At 35.3% G+C, this 24,762-nt stretch overlaps 1 protein-coding gene across 22 annotated transcripts in view; it reads left to right on the forward strand.

The window, feature by feature from the left end:
* Positions 1–24,762, forward strand: part of CADPS2 (calcium dependent secretion activator 2) — a 508,211-nt gene that overhangs the window by 131,156 nt on the left and 352,293 nt on the right. For all 22 annotated transcript variants that reach the window (XM_032276147.1, XM_032276144.1, XM_032276140.1 and 19 more), the window contains exon 2: positions 10,067–10,180. In XM_032276147.1, the coding sequence (XP_032132038.1) occupies positions 10,067–10,180 (114 nt within the window). The remainder of the gene's footprint in view (positions 1–10,066; positions 10,181–24,762) is intronic.

Consider the following 24,762-nt stretch of genomic DNA (forward strand, 5'->3'; position numbering starts at 1 on the left):
TGTGTGTGTGTGTGTGTGTGTGTGTGTGTGTGTGTGTGTTTTAAGCTCATCGGCTATCGTTAGTGTATATTACATGTGGCCCCAAGACAATCTGCTTTTTCCAGTGTGGCCTAGGGAAGCCAGAAGATTGGCCACTCCTGTGATAGAGTAAAAACTGTGGATTGGGGTTCAGGAGACCTAGGTTAGGCTCCTAGTTCTGTGACATAACTCGGTTTGTACCTTAACCTCTCAATCTGTTTTCTTATCTATTACATGTGGGTTGGGGGATATTTTCTATTTCTTTTTTTTTTTTTTTTGGTGGTTCTGAATGTTTGAAATCTGGTTATTTCAGACTTAGAACGTATGTTAACCTGGATTTGCCACATTTCAAGTGCTCAGTAGCTGCATGTGGTTAGTGACCACTGTGTTGGACAGCATAGCTGTGGATCCACCTATTGTTAATTATTCATCAGCGTGCAACTTAATATTCATTTTTGTTGGTGGCTTCTGAAATTGTTGAAATAAAGCGATCATGTATTTCTAAAATGATAGCAATTATAAAGCATTTAATATGTATTATGTACTTTTATTTCATCATCTCATTTAATGCAACAGCACTATTAGATGTCAGTTATTACTGTCCTTATAATGTAGATGAAGAGCTTGAGGCACTGAGGTTAAGGCACCTGCTTAAGATCCTACAACTTGTAGGGGAATCTTGGATTAAAAAATGTAGTAGTCTGACTCCAGAGCTCTTATTCTGTCTACTTCCCCATTAGTAATACATAACCTTACTAATTAATAAAATAGGTTAAGATATCTATGATAGACTTTTTTCTGATTCATTGTGATGGGTTGTGGTTGTCTGGAAATTTTATTATTGAATGATAGACTTACCTTTTTTGTGGGGTCAGGCAAGCATGAGACTAGAGGATGTGGCTATCTTGGTAGGGAATTGTTATACAGCAACCAACTTATGTTTGCTGTCCCTTACTTCATTTATTCATTCTTAAAAAAAAATGAGGATATTCTATGTGCTAGGCCTTTTAGCTAAAACCTGACATCAGCAGGCTAAAACCAAGTTCTTATCCTAAAGCAGCTTTCATTCCAATGGGAAGTTTTAAATAATAAGCAAATAAATGCATACAAGCTGTATACAACACATTGCATAGGAATAAACACCTTTTGTTGAAAGAAGTATGTAGCTATGAGGGAAATGGAATACTATGGTAATTGGAAAGAATATAGGCTTTGGGATCAAGATACTGGTTGAAATTCTATCCATGCCTCTTACTGGATGTGAGGTTAAGTAAGATCCTTAACTTCTCTGAGCGTAGTTTCATCCTTTGTAACATATATAGAGAATTTTAAGAAGATTAATGAGATGTGCTAGAAAAGGGCAAAGTTTCAATTCTGCAGGATGAAAACCTTCTGGAATCTAGTATACAGCATAGTTACTATAATTAATATATTATATTTTATACTTGAAATTTGCTAAGAGTAGACCTTAAATGTTCTCACCACTTCTGCCACACGCACACACAAAAGATAACTGTGAGATGATGGGTGTGTTAGTTAGCTTAGTTTTAATTATTTAACAGTGACACTTATATAAAAACATTGTATACCTTTGAGTACCTTCAATATTTGAGTTTTTACTTGTCAGTTATAGTTTATAATAGAGTTAAAAAAAATAAGATCTACATGGAATGTGGTTAGTAGAGCATGGCAAGGAAATTCATGGAGTAATTCATGGATTTAACATTTAGAGCTTGGCATTCACCAGCTCCCTGCATGCCAGACAATGCCATAACGACATGTAATTTGGCTGAGGTTTGAATTGGACTGGGAGGTCAATGAGAATGTAGATAAGGAGCCATTCCCTTAGTGCTGAGAGAGCCTAGACTGGATTGGGGTCCATTTGTCCACCAAGCAGTGGGATTTTGCTGTTCTGTATTATCATTTAGTTTACATTTTATTATAAAATATATTAAAATGGTGTTTATAAATTTGGGGCTTTTAAATCATCTTGTCAACACTGTGTGACAGTGGAATTCAGTTTGCTAAAATAACTTTGTTTTTGATCTGTCTCAGGGCAACTCAGGTGTTCACAGTTTGCTGGGGCAAGTTCATTGGATAAGTAGTTTTTCATGTGAAATGGCATGGAAAAATGTTTTAGGATAAATTAAGATGAACTTTACCCACAAAGAGCCACAAAATAGTACCATGGCATTTTCCCTCGAGTTAGGTAATGGTACTTCATTGGACTTTTTATTAGTTAGGACTTAATACCGTATTACTGTTTACTGCATATTACCAATAAATCCCAAATAAGAGTGGTCAGGATGTGTGGAGGTTTTACATCTCTCTCATGTCAAGGAAATTGGGAGGTAGGTGGTCTAGGGTATTCATTGCTGCTCCACTCTGTGTGATATCAGGCTCTTTTTATCTTGCTGCCTCACCATCTACATGAATCAAGGTGACACTTCAGCTAGCACATCGGAAAAGCAAAAAAGAAACAAAATGTGTTTGCTTCAGCCATCTCTTATGGTTTCCTGGAAGTCAGACATAACATTTGCTTACCTCTGGTTGGTCTTTACTTAGTCATTTGACCATGTCTATACCTATTGAGTGAGCCTGGTATTTGTAGCCTTAGATGGGCATATTCATTGTTCCAAATATCTGTGCTTATGGAAGAGGACAGGAAAGTTTATTTGAATAGGACACTGTTAATATCAGCACATCCCACAGGATTTATAATGTATGAGACGTGGCTGGAGCCCCCTATTATTCTGACATACAGCTTGGGATGCATTGTTATTTCAAAAACATGGAAGGCACTGATGATTTTGCCAGGGGGTTGATGTAGATATTTTTGACAGTGTTGGTAGGAAGGGAAGAAGATAAGAGTACTGATCCTTTAGCATTTTCCTGTTAATAGCTTTCTTTAATTGACAAACCTTAAAGCTATGCCTTTGTGCATTTTATGAAACATCTGTGCCTGGAGTAAAAAGCCTTTTACCTTTTTGGAAAACCTTTCTCATTTTACCACTCTTTGACGTGAGGTAAATGCACACCCATGCCCCAATCCTGGGGGGACCCACGAGTTTCCTGCCACATTGCTGTGGAATCTGACCGTGATCACCTTTACTTGTTAGGATGTCACACAGCTTCCACTGTAAGTACTGAGACTCCTGATGGGCTCTGCAGGTCAGGGCAGGCTCCACACAGCCATGGTTGCTAGGTTCCTGAGTTGTATATTGGCTGGTTTCCTGCCGTAGTATAAATCCTGGCATAAGTCTTTAGTTGATTCATGATTTAAAATGAAAAGGATGAAATCTAATTTAAATATGAAAAAAAAAAACCCTAAGAAACATGAGACATCTCTGAACCCCAGAATCTAAGTGTTTTTCCAGTGGCAGTTATTGTTGTGGATGAAGTATCACAGCCAGCTCAGATTTATAAAAAATTAGCTTTTTCTTTTTACAAGATTATTCTGTTGGTTGTATTTAGATGTTTGCAATGATATTATGTTTTAGTTAAGTTTCTGCAATTTAGTTTTATATAGGATGTGCCTTATAAATTCCTGCTAGATAATTTCTGCTGGTTAAATTTTCCTTTATATTTAAAAATATTTTATTCATTATTAAATATAGTAGTCTGAAGACAAAATATGGACAAAATTAAAACATATGCTAAATAATAATAAATCAACTGCCTCAAATAATATTAGTTGATAGATGATGTTAAACTGAAGGAGTATATATAATGGCAGGATTCAAGATTCTTTCCTTAATCCTGAACTGGTGAATATTTTTTAAATGACCTCGAGGAAGACTATGGATAATACCTTATTATGTTAGTGATTATAACAAAGCTAAGAGAGCTCCGTAGTCATTGGGTGAAGGGATCAGAATTCTAAAAAGTTCTTAACTGGAACAGTGGCCCAAATACATCTAGCAAGATAAAACATGGCTTACTGAGGCACATGTAAGAATGTTTTAGAAGTTTTTGTTGACTGTAAGCACAATGTGAGTCAGTTGATGTGACTGCCAAGAAGAGTTAATTGGTTTTTAGTTTGAATTAATAGACATCAAGTGCTTAGAATGTGGGAAGTGGCCCTCCCACTTGTCTCTCTGTTGGCCACACTATCCTAGGAGAATGGTGATCAGTCTATCTAGTACATTTTAAGAGGGACATTGCTATTGATACTGAGTTTCATTTGCTTAATCTTATAGTTTTCAGAGTGCTTTCCTTTTGAATTTTTATGTCAAAGGACATTATTATTACATATTTTAGTTAATTTAGGTTTTTTTTTTTTTTTTTTTTTTTTTTTTCCATAGAGTCTCCCTCTGTCACCCAGGCTGGAGTGCAGTGGCGTGATCTTGGTTCACTGCAACCTCTGCCTCTCGGGTTCAAGCAATTCTCCTGCCTCAGCCTCCCACATAGCTTGGATTACAGGCAGACACCACCACAACTAATTTTTGTATATATTTTTTAGTAGAGCTGGGGTTTCACCACATTGACCAGGCTGGTCTTGAACTCCTGACCTCAGGTGATCCGCCTGCCTTTGCCTCTCAAAGTGCTGGGATTACAGGCATGAGCCACTACGCCCAGCCTGTTTAGATTTTTTAAAAAGCTATGACAGCAACTCTGCACATCTGTAAACTAGGAACTTATTATCCATTGGATCCAAGTATCCATCATACTTAGTTTTATTTAACATGCTCATTTTATGGCAAACTGGAGTGTATCCTTAGGAGAGTACCCAGGATATTGGAATGAACTGGCAAAATTTATTCTACAAAAGAGAAAACTCATAAATAATGAATTTTTGTCTTCAGAGTCTTGAACTGCTGTATTAAAGAATGAAAGTAACAGTCTGTTTCATCTTAGTGTATAGTACCAAAGTTGTATGGAAGCCATACGGAAACTGATTTAAATTTTTATAGTTGTTCCAAATTAGAATAGGATTCACTGAGGTAACAAAAGAATGTGTATTTGTGCGTGTGTATTAATAGGCCCAACGGAATCTGAAAGACTACTTGCATGGATTTTGTGTAGATTAATGCATTGATTAGAATGTTGAATAGGATGATTACTGTAGTATTTTCTTGGTCTAAGCTTTTTTGAAATCCTTAAGATTGAAATGTTTGAAAAAGATAGACACAGAGTCAAGGTAAATTTTTTACCTAAAAGCAGAATTGGAAAAAATAGATGTGTTGTCCAGTCTCCATGTAGGATTTAAGCTATTCACAGTGCTTCATAACTGTTTTGAGTTTAAAAATGTACAGAGTTGCTGCTATAGCTTATTTTAAATCTAAATTAATTAAAATTTATAAAAGAGTTCTTTCACTTGAAAACTCAAAATAAATAATGTGCTACATGTTGAAAAATTTCATTTACCTATTTTCTGTCTGTCCAGTTCCCACAGCCATCCTTCTTCCCTCGTTTCTGTCTATATATGGAAGCAAATTCACATACATGTTCTTATTTGCCCATTTTCTATATGAGTGGTGACTTATTTTAACTGCTGTTCTATAACTTGCTTTCTGCTCTAAGATATTTTTAAAATCTTTAAAATCTGTACATAGACAACGTTGACATTCTTTTAATGCAATGAATAGTATACCACTGTTTAGATGCAGCATAACTTAGTCTCCTATCTATGAACATTTAGATTGTTTTTCTTATTTTTGCTGTAAGAATTATGTGGTAAGTAGCCTCATACACATGTCATTCTGCACATGTGCAGGTATATCTGTAGTATTCATCCAATCCCAAAGTGGACTTGCTGATTCCAAGAATATCTACATTTAAAATGGTTTCTTATACAGTTCTCATATATTTTTAAAATGACCTGGAGGAAGACTATGGATACTACCTTATTATGTTATCTTTACTGCCCAAAACATATCAGTTTTGTCCATTTTTCTGTTGGTTTATTGGTGATGTTCTTATCAATTTCTAGAAACTGTATGCTTAGAAATGGACTCTTTGGGTAATGGGTTGCAAGTATTTTCTAGTTAATCTTTTCCTATTTTGCTTATGGTGTTTTTTGCCACGTACAATTTATTTTTTATGCAATTAAATTTATGACATTTAAATATTTTTAATAGAGGTTTTTAAAAAAAGTTTTAGTTTCACAGCAAAATTGAGCTTGAGTGGATGTTAAAGAAATTTCCCATCTATATCCTTCCCTCACACATGCATAACCTACACTGTTATCAACAGCTGATCCTTTTACTGTCTCCATAGTTTTGCCTTGTCCAGAACGTCACATAGTTGGAGTCATACAGTATGTAGCCTTTTTACATTGGCTGCTTTTGCATAGTAATATGCATTTAATGTTCCTCCATGTCTTTCCATGGCTTGATAGCTTATTTCATTACTTGCTAAATAATATTCCATTGTTTGGATGTATCTGAGTTTATTCAGTCATCTACTGAAATTTTGGCAATTATGAAAAAAGCTACTCTAAACATTTGTGTCCAGGTATTTGTGTGGACATAAATTTCCAACTCCTTTGGGTAAGTACCAAGGAGTGTGATTACTGGATCATATGATAGAAGTGTATTAGTTTGTAAGAAACCATCAACCTGTTTTGCAAAGTACCTATACCATTTTGCTTTCCCACTAGCAAAGAATGAGAATTCCTGTGATCTACATCCATGCCAGCATCACGTGTTTTCTGTGTTCTGGATTCTGTCCATTCTCATGAGTTTGTAGTAAATCTCATTATTTTAATTTACATTTCTCTGATGACATGATGTTAAACATATTTTATATTATTTTAACACCATTCATTGAATATACCATCATTTACTACTGATTTGAGTTGCTATATAGGTGTTTTATAGTACATTTCTGATTGTATTTCGGTCTATTTCTTGGATCTGTTCCACTGGTCTCTCTGTCTCTTGTTATACAGTATGGTTTATCTTGATAATGCAAGTAGCTTTTAGGAAACACTGCTTTCTGACAGCTACCCCCAGTGCTAGATTTTAAATTGAGTTTTCTTTTCCTACCCCTGTCTTGCCTATGTCAAAATTTAGACTCCTTCTTTATGTTAATAAAGTATCAATTTATTTGCTTTTTGTATGTAATAGTAATATTTGATCCATTTTATGTCTTAAATGTAACTATAGTATCTTCTATTCATAAAAATGTTGAAGCCTGATACTTGTCCAGGTGTCTCCGGCATATTTTGTGAACTATACCAACTTTGTCGGAGCTTCCAAGAAGATTATTTGCGCAAATCTCCTTTCCTTGATTCATATCCATGAATTTCTACACTGTGATTACCAAAAAGTAACTCATTGTTTTAATAGCTGAACTTAAATACTAATCATCTAGAAATTTCAAATAGGGTAGTTTAGAAGAGTTTTTAAAGAAGCAAAAGAATGCCTTTGATAAAATAAAATTGAATGAAAAAATACACAGGTTCTAGCTTTTGAACAGTATGTACTTTGTTTATCAAGCAAAGGAGCTGGCACAAGTGAGCAGTAAAGTCCCCTTCAGTTCATTGTGATTCTTGCATACATTTCCATTGCCATCATTTCACTTGGTTTGCAAGGTGAAGCTCTTCTTGGCAATTTCCAGAGCTTAGTAAACTTGGTGCTTTCTGCTGCTTCATTCTTAGCAACTGCTGTTCCATTTCCATTTGGTCCCTTTTGTGAATCATGCTTAGACAGCTAAAGTCATGAACTTAATTTGCTTTGTTAGTATATACATGTACAAAAGGTCCCTGCTTCCATTTTCTTCATATTATAAAAACGGAGACTGTAATATATTGTCGATGTTCCTGTACCTCAGCTTGGTTTTAGCTTTCTCTAAAATGAAGGAGATTAACTTTAGTAAAGAAATGGAATGGTCTTCTTTCTTCACTGCCCAGGGCAAAATGATCCCCCCCCACCCTGGGTACAATAGGACACTTTTTTATTTTTAAAATCAGTCTGTTACTCCCAGCAACAGTTTCTTTACAAACTGTCTTATTTGTTAGAGTCCTAAATAGAACCCAGTTTTTGAAAGAGCCTGCCTTCCTTATATTTGAATGGCATTTTAATAAGCCTTTTGAACAGATTTATACTTACTTTACGTCAGTCTTCTTTTCAAAGCCAAGTCATACCAGTTTGTTTAGTCTTTCTAATCCTTTAATCATTTTATTCTCAGCATATTTCCAGATGCTTCACATCCCTCTGTAGATTCCAGAACTGGAATGAGTTTGTTAATAAAGTCTGATCAGGATTGAATGAAATGGAGGATAATTCCTTTGCTGTTTCTTAAGTATTATATTGTTTTTTATTGTTGTTTACAATTTTTGTTTTTTTCATTATTAATTTTTTTTTTTTTTTTTTTGAGACGGAGTTTCGCTCTTGTTACCCAGGCTGGAGTGCAATGGCGCGATCTCGGCTCACCGCAACCTCCGCCTCCTGGGTTCAGGCAATTCTCCTGCCTCAGCCTCCTGAGTCACTGGGATTACAGGCACGCGCCACCATGCCCAGCTAATTTTTTGTATTTTTAGTAGAGACGGGGTTTCACCATGTTGACCAGGATGGTCTCGATCTCTTGACCTCGTGATCCACCCATATTAATTTTTTTAAAAATTATACTTTAAATTCTGGGATACATGTGCAGAACGTGCAGGTTTGTTACATAGGTATACACGTGCCATGGTGGTTTGCTGCACCCATCAACCTGTCATCTACACTAGGTATTTCTCCTAATGCTATCCCTTCCCTAGAGCTCCACCCTTCAACTTATGTATTTTGGAATTTGTTGTTTTATCCCCCAAGACTATGGTGTTTTCTCTCCAGTTAAGCATCAAAGAAAAGAAAAGGAAACTTCTGCATTACCTAAGATGGCTTGCTTCTAGTGAAGTGCATGCCCCTGTGTGTGTAGCTGTGCAGGGCTTAGTGCATACAAGGGCTCTGTACTTGGCTTAATGCTCTCTGTTCCTGCTGTCTTGAAATTCTTAATAATTTTTTTACTAAGAAGCTCCTCATTTTTGTTTTGCACTGGGCCCTACAAATTAAATAGCTCACCCTGCTTGTAGTTGATGACTAGAGGATATGATTGGTAAGTCACATTTCATGTCTAATTCACCCTCCATAATAATTACGGAAGTTAGACCCAGGGTAAGGACCGCTGGTTGTAAACTTCCCCAATTCTCAGCTTTTCCTCCTTTGTGCTCAAAGACCCATTCACTGCCTACCTTCCGCCTCTCTGTTCTCTTTTGGATTTGTCTTCTTTGTCTTCTCCTTATTATTCCTTCATTTATCTGACCTCGGGTGTTGACGTATGTTTGTTCATGGAATCCAAATTTTGTCATGCAGTAGTTGTTCTTTCCAGAGCAATCTTTCTTAGGGTCCATTCTGTCTTTTCAGTCTTTCCTCCTTTACCTCTTGTCCAAGTCATCCCTCCCTCACCTCTAAGCTCTTATCTTCTCTGCTTTCTCTGTTTAGAACAGCTGGCAATTTTGTGTAATATTAATAGTTAATTTCTTATCCAAATTTCAGATTTGCTCTGTCTCTATAAAGAAGCTGGGGTGACAATCACAAGAATTCTGTATGGGGTAGAAATTTCTGTATCAGGATTATGAAGTACATGAAATTACAGAAATGTTTTAAAGTCTAACCATTAATGGCTGGGAGCAGTGGCTCATGCCTGTAATCCCAGCACTTTGGGAGACCAAGGCTGACAGATCATTTGAGGTTAGGGGTTTGAGACCAGTCTGGCCAACATGGTGAAACTCCATCTGTACTAAAAATACAAAAATTAGCCAGGTGTGGTGGCAGGCGTCATAATCCCAGCTACTCAGGAGGCGGAGGCAGGAGAATCCGGGAGGTGAAGGTTGCAGTGTGCGGTGATTGTACCGCTGCACTCCAGCCTGGATGACAGAGCTTGACTCCATCTCAAAGTCTAACCATTTGTACAGGTAGTAGGATATTTTAGCTTTTATTTTTCTTTACCGTAAAGTTAACTCTAGGTGTGAAATCTAATATATATGCAGCAGATATGACTTTTAGTCGTCATCATTTTTCATATCCTGGCCAGTTGATCACCTTATTTTCTCTTTTTCCTGTAGCTTAACAAGCAACAGTTGCAGTTACTGAAAGAACGGTTCCAGGCCTTCCTCAATGGGGAAACCCAAATTGTAGCTGATGAAGCATTTTGCAACGCAGTTCGGAGTTATTATGAGGTAAGTTTGAAGAGTGTTGTTTTTGGCTTTCTGATGCATTTTAAAAGGTTTTTTTATTATTTTTATGAGTTTCCCAATTTAAAGAAGCTCACTGGTCTGACAGGAAGGCTGTGAGTTTGCAACCTTTTTGAAAGCATTGTCAGTTCTATTTTGCAATTTAAAAGCTCTAATTCCACAGCCTGGTTTTGAGAGATAAATAAAATTGGAAATTAGTCACATCTTTTGAGGAGAAGTAAACTGTTTAGAAAAATCTCCTGGCAGTGATTGATACAGCTGAGCATAGCTATCTTTAGGTACACATGTCTAAATTATCATTTTAAATCTGGATTTCAATAGTAAATGGCTATCTTATGCAATTTTGTTCACTAAGCTTTATAATAATTAAAGCTGGTAACTAATTTCAAGAGGATAAATTGAATTCTCTTTTCTTCCTAGAGATAATACTACCAATACCATCCTGCTATTTCTTCTGATTTTAGCTTGTGACTCATAGAAATTCTCTATGGATTTCCTGTGAGCACCAGTTTTCACACATGGTCATTAACTGCTTTAGTGAGTTGCCCTAGCTGTTAGTTTAGAGAGTTCCTGTTTTGACTAAGCGTTTCAGAGTCATTTGAGGGAATGAATTCCTTTCATTGTGCAGGTACTCAACACGTTTCAGCCGAAGAAGCATAATATACAAATATGTATTAGACTAATAAGCAAGGGAAAATGTGAAGATACTATGGGTCTGAACTTACCTCAGGCAAGAATATTTTTGTATAAAAATATTAAGTAATTGTATGTACAGTTAACTGATTGGATTTGTAATAGTGATGGTATGCATTAGAAGTTAATTATTGCAACTCTAGAGAAGTTTACCTTACCCCAAGCCTCATCCTATTGAATTAAATGAAAGAATGGAAGTTTCACTGACTAAATATGTTTATGACATAAATCTAAAAAAGAGAATGGGTATATCCAACTGGACATTAACTTAGAATATCTTAACAAGTATAGGAGCCCAGAATTTTAACACATATAGGACCTTACATTTCACCTTGTAAGAGTCAGAGGAAGATTTCATCATGTAAAATTCAGGATTTGAATCTTACAGTATTAACTGTAAATTTCTACATTTGCCTCATGTACTTAAACTAAAGAAAAACCAAAAGTCTCTATTTGGGATTAAGGAAAAGTAGCTCAGGGAAGTAATTTGTATAAAAAGATATAAGGTTTTCTTGTGAAACAGCAGGCTCATATTTGGTTTTGATAAATGCACTGCTGCAATCAAAGATAATGTTAGGGAAACTGAAATTGGGTGAGCAGGAGGGGTGCGGGAATTTTTTGTACTATCATTGTAACTTTTGTGTAAACCTAAAAGTATTTCAAAATAAGTGAGTTTTTAAAAGTAAGCATAATATGATGTGGCCACAGGTTAGAAAAACGCACACATTTAAACAGAATACAGATTGAAAAAAAAAAAGACACACAAGCTGTGCTAATAAAATTATTGTATTTCCAGTGAAGGAGAGAGTATCCCCATTGTGTTCTACGTGAGGATTATGTTTTCTTCTGGGTATGTTATGTAAATTAAACTGTAGACAAATTTAGGGTGACCAGGCTTGAAACATACCATGTGTAAGCTGAAGGAGCTGGGGGTGTTTGGCCTGTAGGCAGATTGGGTTTGTGGTGTTGTATGCAATCCCAAGAGTAAAACTAGGACTTAATTGGAACTGAAGTTGGGAAGAGTTCAACCTAATATGTCTAGAGTTTGGTTGCACTGCTCCAAAATAGAATGGACTGGTGAGTATTTCGTCACAGCTTGATTCTGATGGTCCTTCACAGTCACTTGGGAAACGTACTGCAGTATGTTTTCAGTTCTCTGAAAAGAAATTTTATTTATTTTATTTTAATTTTTGATATAATTTATTTTTGAGACAAGGTCTTATTCTGTCACCCTGACTAGAGTGCAGTGATGTGATTATAACTTACTGTAGCCCTTGACTCAAGTCACGGGCTCTGATTTTATAGTGAAAAATTTTGCACTAGGTTTCCAGTCAGGTCCATCTATGCAAATAAAGGATTCAAACTTGCTTAGTTCCGATTGGTCAACACAACCAATTTCTGATTGGTTGGATACAACTGGGCCCTGATTGGACAGGGTAGGTGAGCTCAGATTAGTGGGTTCAGGTGAGTTCTTCTTAAAGTCCTAAGTTAAACAGAGGTGTGAATTTTCAGGGAACTCAGAAGAACATGAATGACTTCTAGTCAGCAGATGGCCACTTGACTCAATTTGAGTGTAAACTGAGTCAGCCACGGGATCCATCTTGAAGAACTGGCTCTTTTGGGATCACATCCATTCACAGCTTTGATAATTTTGATTCACACTGTCATTTGAGAACCGTATTGATCTAGATCTTATGACTTCTAGAATATATGTTCCATGAAAGAGCCATTTCTGTTTACCGTTGCATCCGCAGTTTATCACACAAATATATTCAATGAATACTTGTTGAGTGAGTGAATGGGTATTGCAGCAGTTGTTGCTCTATCTAGAAACTGTATATTTTGTCTTGTTTTATTCTTATTTTCTCCATAATTCTTTTTCTAAAAGTTTCACTTTTGTATTATAATAAAATTTCTTTTGAATATGATTGTTCTTAATTTCATGGTTTTGTGTTTCCTTGAAGATGCTAGATATATATGAAGCATGGTTAGGCTTTCATGTTCTTTCTAAGCTAGTTATTCTATGATTCTGTGATCTGTTGTGGCTTCTTACATCATTTGAAATCTGTTTTCAGGGATGTTATATATATTGTTTGTTGTATGCATCTGTTTTCAACTATTAATAATTTTAAGTGGTGATTTGCTCTCTTATTATGTTTACTATCCTTTAGTTGTGATAGCCATTTCTGACTATATGTAATATATATTATACATAACACATGATATATAATGTGTATTGTATAATATATATATGAACAATCCTAATAAATATGTGTTACCAATTAAATTGGAAAGATATCTTCTTACTCTTAGTATATACGTTTTCCCAAAATCTGTTTGTTATTATTTTTCTCTCTCAGCTTTGTGATTGCTACTTCTTGAATGATTTTTATGAATAGCCTTTTCCACTTTGATTGTAGGTCTGTATATTCTATAGACAATTGAGAGTCATCTGCCTTCTATTCTTTTTACCTTTTTTTTTTTTTTTGGTGAAAAGATACACATATATTTAGAATTAGCCAGCTGGACTCAATTTAGATGATCCCAATTTTGTTGGCAACATCCAAAGCGTCATAATCAGTAGCCAGTCGAACATATACCTTCTTCTCTCCATCAGGCCGAATTAGGGTATTGACCTTGGCCACATCAATGTCATAGAGCTTCTTCATAGCCTGTTTGATCTGGTGCTTGTTGGCTTTAACATCCACAATTAACGCAAGTGTGTTGTTGTCTTCTTTGTTTCTGTCTTCTTCATGGCAGACTCAGTGGTCAGTGGAAACCTGATGATAGCATAGTGGTCAAGTTTGTTTCTTCTGAGGGTGCTCTTCAGAGGATATTTGGGCTGCCCCCAGAGTTGCAGTGTCTTGGGCCGCTTGAAGTTGAGTGACGTGGATCTTCATTTTTCAGTGGCTGTAGACACCTTTCAATACTGCCTTATTGGCCTTTAAAGCCTTCACTTTGGCTTTGGCTTTAGGAGGGGCAGGAGCTTCCTTCTTCGCCTTTGGTGACATCTTGTTTTCAGGGTCTTGTCTTCTATTCTTATAGTGGTTTTACCTTCAGATATTTGGTTTACTTTAATACCTGGGATCTTGGTGTAAAACCCAAGATATATTTCTTTTTCTCCACATTATTTGACAAAAATCATTTCTTCTTGGTACATTTTTTTAAAGGAAATAATTTCTTTCAACTAGATTGTTGCAGGATTAGTTTTTTGTTTTTTTTTGTATTTCTATATGGTATTTTCTTGGGTGGGTGTTGTCTGTGTGTGTTTATGTCAGTTATAATTAATATTCACTATGAATACTGTTCAACATGTTACATAAAAGCCTATAATGAGGAATGATAGTGATTTTTATGTAATAAAATTTATATCACATTTTTAATAAGATGCCTTAAGTATTATAAGTAACAAGAATAATAAATATGTTTTTGAAATTTTATCAATATTTCTTTTCATGCAATTGGCATAATTAGAAAAAAAAAGACCCAAATATCTAAACCGCCTAACTGGGGAGACGTGATGGTAGAGGGATGGACCAGAATAGGAAGAGAAGAAAGAAATGACAGGCAGCATACCTAACTACTAAGTGTTGTTTAATTCTGCTGCTATACTTTCATCATTTTTGTTAATTGAAGGGTTTCTCTTTCCCTCTTCACTTTATTTTTTCTTTAAGCATCTCATTGTCTAAAGGAAGTCCTAAAATGGAAAAAAATTCTACAAGTGTTTTCTCTTCGTTTTTTGTCCTTTTTTTTTTTTGGTTTTGGTGTATTCCTTTCTCAATTTAGGAAACTTCAGCTGACTCTGCAGATGGGTAAACATAGGTTTATTGCAGTTTGTTGCTTTCCAAGCTGTTCTTCTCATCAGATAGTTGCTTCCATTTCACAGAACTCAGGGGGATTTTATCCAAATACAACAAATGACAATGTGATTTATAGTGGACATGTGGAAAAGTAAATGGTCTTTCTCTTGAAGATATCCAAAATACAGTGTACAGTTCCTTACTAGCTGCTTTCAACATAATATGAACTTTCAAATTCTGCTATCGTATAAAATATGGATGCTAGATCTTTTTTTGTTTTAACTTTTTGTGACTTGGCTTTGTTCATGACTTTCAGAAAGGTTATATAGTTTTCTCATTGTTTTCATTTGTTTATGTTCTATCTTGGCTCCAAAGAATAAATGAGAGTTAGAGAGGTATTTAATCTTTTAAAAGTTATCAAAGAAGTATTAAAGTAAACCTTGTTGCTACCACCTCTTGTTGTTCAGATTTCCTGCTTTATAATGGGACAAATGAGCATTCCTTCAATAAATTTTTAAAAAATATTTTCAATGTTTTTATTATGAAATTTGGGGAAAAATACTTATTTTTATTCCAAAAATTTAGTTCTAATTCTGGCCTTTTTTTGCAAAATGTCTTGAATTTTGAAATTAAGGAATTTTCTACTTTGATATTAAGAACACTTTTTAATAGAAGTAATATATGTTTACATTGGAGAATTTAAGAAATATTTAAGAAATGTTTTTGTTATCCTAAAACTGCTCTAAAAGAGTATATTATATAAAGAGAGAAAGAAAAAAATACCACCTATATAATTTCAATAACTGTAGACAACTTTTAACAGTTTGGTGTTTCTGTTTTATATGCATAAAACTGGAATCTGTTTCATATGTCATGAGCATTCTTTAATATCAAATATTCTCTATAAACATGGTTTTAAGTAAATGCATAATAGGTTATGTGTGCTTGTATCTAATTATTATTTAATATCCTTATTGTTAGACACTTATGTTTTCATTTGTTACTATTAAAAAGGAAATGCTGAAATAATTTTTCATATTCTTAAATTTATTATCTTTGATACATTTCTGTAAGTAGAATTACTGGGTGGTAGGTGCTGAGCATTGTTTAAATTCTTTATACAGATTACCAAATTGCCCTCAAGCGAAGTAGTAACAGTTTTTTCTACCTTAACCATATATGAGTGCTGTTTTTACTTGCACACTTAGTATTATCATAAAATAAATGCAAACTGTTAGGTTTCCTTGTTTTTATTTTACTATTAGTGAAGTTTAATGTTTCTATATTGGTCATTCATATTTCTTTGTGAATTATCTGTTCATGTCCTGTGTCCCATTTACATGTTCGTTTTCTTAATACTGATTCATATGGGCATTCTTTATACTCTAAGAAGATACTTAACCCCCTGTTATGATGTGATTATTTTCTTCATTTTGTTTTTTTGTATTTTGCATTTTTTGTAAGTTTTTTACCTAGATATTCACTCATTTTCTGTTCTCTTAGAATGAAAGACATATTCACATTTCACGTAGAGAGTAGCTTCACTCTATTTTCTTTGAATTCTGTTTTCATAATAATAAATCGTTGGTGACAGTGCTTTACATTATGCTTCCCTCTGCTGATTGTCCTCTTCATTCCAGTTACCAACCCTCCGGGATTAGCACCTCTGTGACTTAGGTTCTATTCAAGAGCTGACTATCTTGGTGCAACTTATGCCACTGCTGTGGAACCATTTCCCTATATGTAGAAGGTGGAAGATGGGACTAATATCCAGAATATACAAGAAGCTCAAAGGACTCAACCATAAAAAAAAACAAATAATGCCATTAAAAATGGGCAAAGGGCATAAATAGACATTTCCCCAAACAAGACATGTAAATGGCCAAGAGGTATATGACAGAATCAAAACCACAATGAAATATCCTCCAACCCCCATTAGAATGGCTATTATTAAACAGGCAAACAATAGCAGATATTGGAAAGTATGTGGAGAAAAGGGATTTCATATATACTCTTGGTGGGAATGTAAACTAGTACAACTTCTACAGAAAACAGTATGGAGATTCCTCAAAAAATTAAAAGTACTCATACCATAAGATTCAGCAATCCCTTACTTGGTATTTTTTCGAAGGAAATTAAAACAATATATCTAAAGGATACCTGCATTGTCATGTTTATTGTGGCATTATTCACAGTAGCAAAGATATGGAATCAGCATAACTGTCTATTAACAGATAAATAAAGAAAATGTGGTATATATACACAATAGAATACTATTGACCATAAAAAAATGAAATCTATCATCTGCAGCAACATAGACTGAACTGAGGGTCATTGTGTTAAGTGAAATAAGCCAGACACAGAAGGACAAATACTACATGATTTCCTTCGTATGTAGAATCTAAAAAGTTGATCACATGGAGGTAGCAGGTAGAATGATAGATACCTGAGTCTAGGAAGAGTGGGTGTGGGGTAAGGGGCAAAGAGAGGTTGGATAATGGATACAAATATACAGTTAGAAAGAGTACGTTCTAATGTTTGATAGCAGAGAAGGGTGCCTATAGTTAATAACAATGTGTTTGTCAAAACAGAAGAGAGGTGACTTGAAATATAATAAATACTTGGGCAATAGACATCCTAAATACCCTGACTTGATCATTACAAATGTAAGAAAATTATCATTCGTGTTGCCTTATGCCTATAACAGAATATCACAAGTACCCCATAAATGTGTACAAAAATAATGTATCAAAAGATAAATATAAAATAAAATCGAAAGAAACAAAGCTCCTTCCAGTTGCACAAGTGTTTGAATGTTAATTTGTATCTTTGTACTTCTCCCTCCCTTTATCCTGTGTGTTCTTGCAGTCCCCAAAAACTTAAAGAACACGTAAAGGAGCATGACTTGATACTTTAGTTTCAGGACAAATCCTCAGGTCATCGTTTTTGAATCTTTATACACATTCTTACTTTCTTCCCAAGGAATTTGGGAATATCTGCTCCAATTGTCCAACACCAGCCATCATGTTGGTATCATTTCTTTTCACTTATCTCCCTTCTTCCCCTAACATTATACCTCAACTCTTCATATTTACTTAAAAATAATTGCAGTTGTTTATTGGTTTCTTTGTAAAAACTAACAGCCGTTTAAGGCTTTTTAAATTTTATGTAATTACTTTTTTTAACCTTGATAGGTATATTGTGTTGCTTGGTCTTATGTTTGTAAGCTAGAGAGAGAGAGAAGCTGAGAAGATTGACGTTTAAATATTTTGATGAAAATTTTTGTTATTTTACTTTGGAATAGAAAAAATTACTTTTCATACTTTAAGGAATGTTTGACCTGTCAAAATATCTTTTAATCTTTGCAATAATGCTGTGGAAAAGGCCTATTTTTTGTAGTGAGTTGGTGATCACTAAGTAAACCAAGATTGGCAGCCTATGGCAAGAGGAGACACAAAATGTCAACACATCCATAGATGAAATCCATAACCAGCAATGAGAAGTGAGATTCTAAATTTGCACTGAGCTCTGCAGATCTCATTGTATTTGTTATTTTTGATATTAACCGTTGTATTTCACTTCATATTTTCTTATATTCTAAGGATGGCATTTTAAATTAAGTGTTGTGTAAGAATTTGCACAATGTGTTTTCATGTCTGAGATTTCTACTGCTGTATATGATATCTGGGTGTCTGCTGCTTGTGAGTATGTTCTGTAAAGTTGCCTGCATTCTTGATGGCATCCATTTTGTTATGAAGACTGGATAATGAATGCATGGATTGTAGAATTTTGTTGCCTGAAGATAGCTGAGGAAATCATGTTGTTTGAGCATTTTCCTCTTCTCTCTTCATGCATTGTTAGGTGAAACTGAGAATGTCGGTTTTTCATGCCGACTTAGCAAATTTATAGCAGAGGGCAGAGCTAGAACTCTTATCTGTTAACTCTTTATTCTTCTGTTTTCTTCTGCTTCCATATTCTTATAAAAGAATAGTTCATGAATATAGGTGGGGTGTTGGTAAGTTAACCTGGTGTAAATTTTCAATTTCACCAGTGGCCTAGATATTTGACCCAAGCTAGGTAGCCACCAAGAACAGAAGCACACGCGGTTTACTTCAGTAATTTCCAGGCCCAAGGAGAGGGTGCTCATTTTATCTAACACATTGCAAAGGTAGGACCTTGACAGATCTGAGATGCTTATGTTTGTGCTATGCCATAGTCTTAATACTTTAAACTGGCACCACCATTCAGAAAGAATTTATGCTCATATCTGTTTATAATCCTTTTAAGGGCATGTTTGTTTATCAGGCTCTTTGATACTCTTGGTTCTTTAAACCCAGCATCAGCAAATCTTTCATGAGGGAAAAATGCCAAGTTAGTACTTAGAGGAATTCTGAGCCATGGCACCACTGCAGCTTTCTGATGAGGAAGTCCATTTGATCACAGATTCCATTTCACAGGATTACTCCTTCATTAATCAGGGAAATGCTCTTTAACTTTAAATGCCTTTCCTCAGGAAGTTATTCAGTTTTATTCATTTTACTTTATTTATCTTGTCAGCTTAAGGTTAAGTAACATTTCTTTGAACACCTATAGTTATCCACCTCATTAAACAAACTCTATCTTATATGTGGATAGTTTTTCTTTTTTTGATATCAGGAAGCTCTTCCTAATATTAGAGTTAAAATTTTCTTTTATGTTCTTTTTAAAAAAAGTTTTTTAAGAGGAAATAATCCCATTTCTCTGGTTTTATGATCCTGAAAGCATCATAAGTTTTATACATCCTCAAATGTTACTGTTAAGTCAGTTTCATGCATGTCCTTTGCTAATCCTCTATCAGATTTACTCAATAGTTCTTTTTATCATTAGCTTCTATTTTTAAAGCTTTTTCCCTTTTTTTTTTTTTTTTTTTGACTTCAGGGATAGATCTTGAGAGAAAACACATGTATCTGTGTTAGCATAGCCACAGTGGGGGCTGGCCTCACCTTGATGTATTTAAAGCTTTTCTCTCTCATTGTCATAAAAATCGATAGATTAAGCTTTTGGAAAGCATAGAGCATTAAACAAGTAACATATGCAAGCCTGTGACTAGCTAAGATAGTCATTGATCATCTGTTTCCTAGTATGCTATTGGTTTTGTTTGTAAAATTTAATTACTTTTATATTGATTACTATAAAAGTACTTATTGGGAGATTAATTTTCATTTGACACAAAATAAAACATACTAAAGACATAGTCCCCCTTACAGTTGTCAAAAATACTCATTTTTGTCCTTGACTGTTTCTATAAGACAGTACGGAGAATCTTATTTTCATAAGATAATTGGGAAAAGCATTCTTTTGCATCTGAATCCAGATTGGAGATAGGAGTTTTATTTAGAGTGGTTAAGCTGGTGAGTTAAGATTTAGCATCTTGAATAAACACTATTTCCAAAAAAAATTCAAGCTGTTTAGGAGATACTCAGTCTTTTTTTTTTTTTTTTTTTTTTTTTAAATTGTACTTTAGGTTCTGGGGTACATGTGCAGATCATGCAGGATTGTTGCATAGGTACACACATGGCAATGTGGTTTGCTGCCTCCATCCCCCAGTCACCTACATCTGGCATTTTTCCCCATGTTATCCCTCCCTGACCTCCCCACCCCCTGCTGTCCCTCCCTTGCCCCATCCAACAGACCCCAGTGTGTGATGCTCCCCTCCCTGTGTCCATGTGTTCTCATTGTTGAACACCCGGCTATGAGTGAGAACATTCGATGTTTGATTTTTTTGTTCTTGTGTCAGTTTGCTGAGAATGATGGTTTCCAGATTCATCCATGTCCCTACAAAGGACATGAACTCATCATTTTTTATGGCTGCATAGTATTCCATGGTGTGTATGTGCCACATTTTGATACCCAGTCTTTTTAAGGACATGGGGATGATATAAAATGTGTATGAATTTATCTTGTAAATAGGTAACTACTATCTGTGAGGTGCCATCCAGGCATCTTCCAGAACATATTGGTTCTACTTTGTTCTTAAGTAATTTCTGTTTCAGTATGGGTTAGGGCACATACCTGGCATTTGTAATCAACATGTGAGTCAGGACCATGGTCTTACTCTGTGGCCCAGGTTGGAGTATACTGGAGTGACCACAGTTCACTGCAGCCTCAAATTCCTGGGCTCAAGTGATCTTCCTGCCTCAGCCTCCCAAAGTGCTGGGATTATAGTAGTGAACCACTGCACCTGGCCATTGTTTGACTTTTTAGTAATAGCCATTCTGACTGGTGTAAGATGCTATCTCATTGTGGTTTTAATTTACATTTCTCAAAAGATGAGAGAGTGGGATGGAAGTGAGGGATGAAATACTATCTATTGGGCACAGTGTACACTCTTGGGTGATGGGTGTGTTAAAAGCCCAGATGGTCCATGAAATATATCCATGATGTAACACAACTACACTTATACCCCTAAATCAATCAATCTATCTATCCATGCATATATACCTACTTATTTTTATGCATTTAAAAGCATAATCCTGAGAAGAGATCACAATCACTAGGCTTCAACAGACTGCCTGAAGGTACATGCTTCAAAAGTGGTTAGTAATCTCTTGACTTACTGTGTGGAGGTTTCAGCATAGAGGAAATAGAGTTTAAACACATGGGGAAAAATAAAACAGATGAAAAAAATGTTAGAAGTTTTGTTCTATCTGGATTGGACTTCCAGATCTGTGTGACTGATGGCGTTTATGTAACCTTCCTATACTTGAGTTTATTCATCTGTAAAATGGAGATAATAATGTACTTGCCTCCAAGGATGGTTGATGATTAAAGCAGTTAATGAAGTTAAATTGCTAAGTACACTGCCTGAGCTAAATGTTAGCTGCTATTACTATTATTACCTACAGCATTGCTTTCCCACAATTATCTGCCATGGTTTTGCACAATTCACTTAATTTATATTATTATGTGTACTATTTTCTGATAATTATAGGCTGCTTCAGAGCAGGATATCATGGCTTATACAGTACTGAACATATAGTAGACACTAAGCAATCAATTTATGTGAGTAAATAATTAAATGAACATATGTTTAAGTGCTACTAGTCAGGTATTGCCATATGCTCTGGAAATAAAAAGATGAACAAGGCAAGGTCCTTGACTTCCATGAGCCCACAGTCTACTGGGAGAGACAGATTTATAAACAGCAATTAATTATTAGAATTGTCCTGTCCCACTTTACCATCTTGGAATGGGGTACTGCTGAGGATGATGTCTTTCTTTTAAGTTTTCCTTTTTGTGTTGAGCAAACCTGGAGGACTTGAATGTGATGATGCCCACCTCAAAATGAAAACATTATGCACATAGAAATTGATATATTAATTTCTCATGAAGCTGTGAAAATTAAGATTAAGCATGTTAACATAATTAACACATTTCAAATGATAGCTTTTGTGTTAAATCATATGAAACTGCCAATATTTGGCCATTTTTGATGTATTAAAAAACACCCCAGCTTTATAACAATAAATTTAATATTCAAAACAGCAATAATCAGTTCAAATTGTTATCTCTCATTGGTGGTTCTATGTGTGGCAGTAATCTTATGAACATTCAGTTTTCAATCAGAAACTTAGGTAATTCACTTTTAGGAATATTACAGGAGGGGTTTTTTAGGGGTATATTAAAAGACCCCAAATGTTCTGTGTGTGTGAAGTTATGTTTTATACTTTCACAGTACCTTACGCCTTATTTACTGTCAAGGTGTATTTAAGAATATACAATTATAACAGCATTAAAACTATTTTCTTGTGTTTTTAATTTTGTTCAGAAATATTTTGCATGTCCTCTCAAATTACATCTAGAAATTATAACTAAAAGTGTAATTTAATGGTATTGTGGTTTTATTATGACATGCATTTACTGTCTTTAAAATAGTTTACTCTAAAATGACCCTTTAGGTCTGATTGGCACCTTTAGTATAACAATCCTCTCTGTTTTATTTCTACTCAGCCAGCGTTCAAGTATCCACTGATTACTTGGAATTGAAATAGTCCAGTGCTTCAAAGTTAGGAGGAGACTGTAGTATTTAATTCAAGCCTAATGTTTAGGAAATATTATTTTAATAACTACAGTTTCCACTGCAATAACTCTTTTTTGAGCAAGTTCTTTCCTCTTTGAGATGGCTTATATGAGCTTGTGTTTTCTAAGTTACAATAAATGATTGCAGAGAGGTAGTTTTTCTTTCCCAAATGATCTTTAATCTGTGTAAGATTTTGATGAAGTCATAAATGATGATTTTTTTTTCCTTTTTTTCAGTCATGATTTTTTTCAGCCCCCTTGGAATACATTTAATTATTTACATTCTGCTGAGATTTTAGCTTGGTTATTGAGTTTTCTGTTCTAAAAGTTATTATATCACATAGAATTTAATAACCATCCTGATTTTCTCCTTTCCTAATCAAGTTATATGCACATTTGATGGTGTAGCATGGACAGAAGTTACTAAGTCAGTGATTGTAGATGGATATGAAAGATTCTTCAAGAGTAAAGGTATTAAATACACTTAACCTTTGCTCATGCATGTTAGGAAGGAAAATTGAGACCAGCCTTTTCTCTCTCTCTTTCTTTCCAGAATGCCTTTGTTTTTTAAATTGGCGTCTTTGCACATGCCAGTGCAGTAAGGTGGCAGCCCTGGTGCGAACTTGCCCCCTGCCTTTTTTTACAGAAGTATAGGGGGCTAGATAGTCAGAGGAAGTGGATGATTTGAACAAGTTCAGAGGATAGAGGAAGGGCTGTGTTAGGGACTTCCAACTTGCTGTCCTCATGCATGAAGCCTCTAGTTCCCTCTCTCTCCCACCCATTTCTCCCCTTACTTTATTCCTTTCCCTCCTTTTCCTTTTCCCTCTTTGCGGAGCTCTTGGCACCGGTAAAGCTGCCCCACCCCTCAGGGCCCCCTGCAGTGACTGGTGTCTGTAGCTCCCTCCTCCTACACCCAGAGACCCTGGTTTGCCCATGCCACCGATGAAAATTCAAAGGGAACTGTAACTAATGTAGAGGGATATACACTGTGGCTTTTCCTTTACTCAGTTCTTCAAAATTGTCTATGTTTATGACATAGGATTTCAGTCCTTAAAAGTTTTATCATCAAAACAGTAGGTGGCAAGTAATAATTATCATCAATGCAGCAGGTTCTACAGAAGACAAATTGGAAGAGAAAGCATAGAGTCCACCATGACTGTTGATTTTTGGGCAAATTATCTCTAGGAAACAGATTCATTTCATTGTATCTGTTCTCTGTTATCCCATACAAGCTTATGATTAGAGTCTTGAGCTCGTAACATGGTCTTCTAAGAGGTAGTCGGTGGTCAGTGCTTAACGTGACGACAACATTTGGTTCTTCCTTTAGTGTTGTGTTGTAATGCTCCGATTATAAAAGCCTTAACATGGCCCTATTTGATTAGTTCCCTGCCAACTCTTGTGTACTCATTTCACTGAGCTTTGTTACACTCTTTTGACTGTTAGCAATGGAGAAAAAAATCTGTGGTTACCAAGTATGCAATATACAACTTGCTTTTTCTTATTCTGTCCCCTGTTTAGAAGGCCATGGCTACCCTTATCTACCTGGAGAACTCTTCCTGTCCTGTAAGACTGAGCTCACTGGCCAAATCCTATAGGCTACTATCCCTAAGCCTCCCCATCTTTCTTCCTCCTTCTTTCTGCTTCTCTTGTACCTCCTTTTTCCCTCTCTTCCCCACCCAACTGTTTTCCTTTTGCCCTTCCCACATCATTTTCCCCCTTCTCCTCATTTTTCCATGTCAAGAAATTTCCAGATGTATGGGAATATGATGGAGAATGCTGACAGGAAGTTCTTTGAGTAGTCAAATTAAGATGTAGTGGTTAAATTGTATAATGACAATCACATAAACTACATATATAAAGCTTCTACCTTAGAATGAGGGGGCCAGATGTGGTGGCTCACGCCTGTAATCCCAGCATTTTAGGAGGCTGAGGCATGAGGAGACCAGTCTGGGCAACATAGACAGACTTTGTCTCTACAAAAAAAAAAAAAAAAAAAAAAAAAAAAAAACTAGCCAA

Source organism: Sapajus apella, unplaced genomic scaffold, assembly GCF_009761245.1.
Source record: "Sapajus apella isolate SASKATOON/1434 unplaced genomic scaffold, GSC_monkey_1.0 scaffold7, whole genome shotgun sequence".
NCBI classification, from domain to species: domain Eukaryota; kingdom Metazoa; phylum Chordata; class Mammalia; order Primates; family Cebidae; genus Sapajus; species Sapajus apella.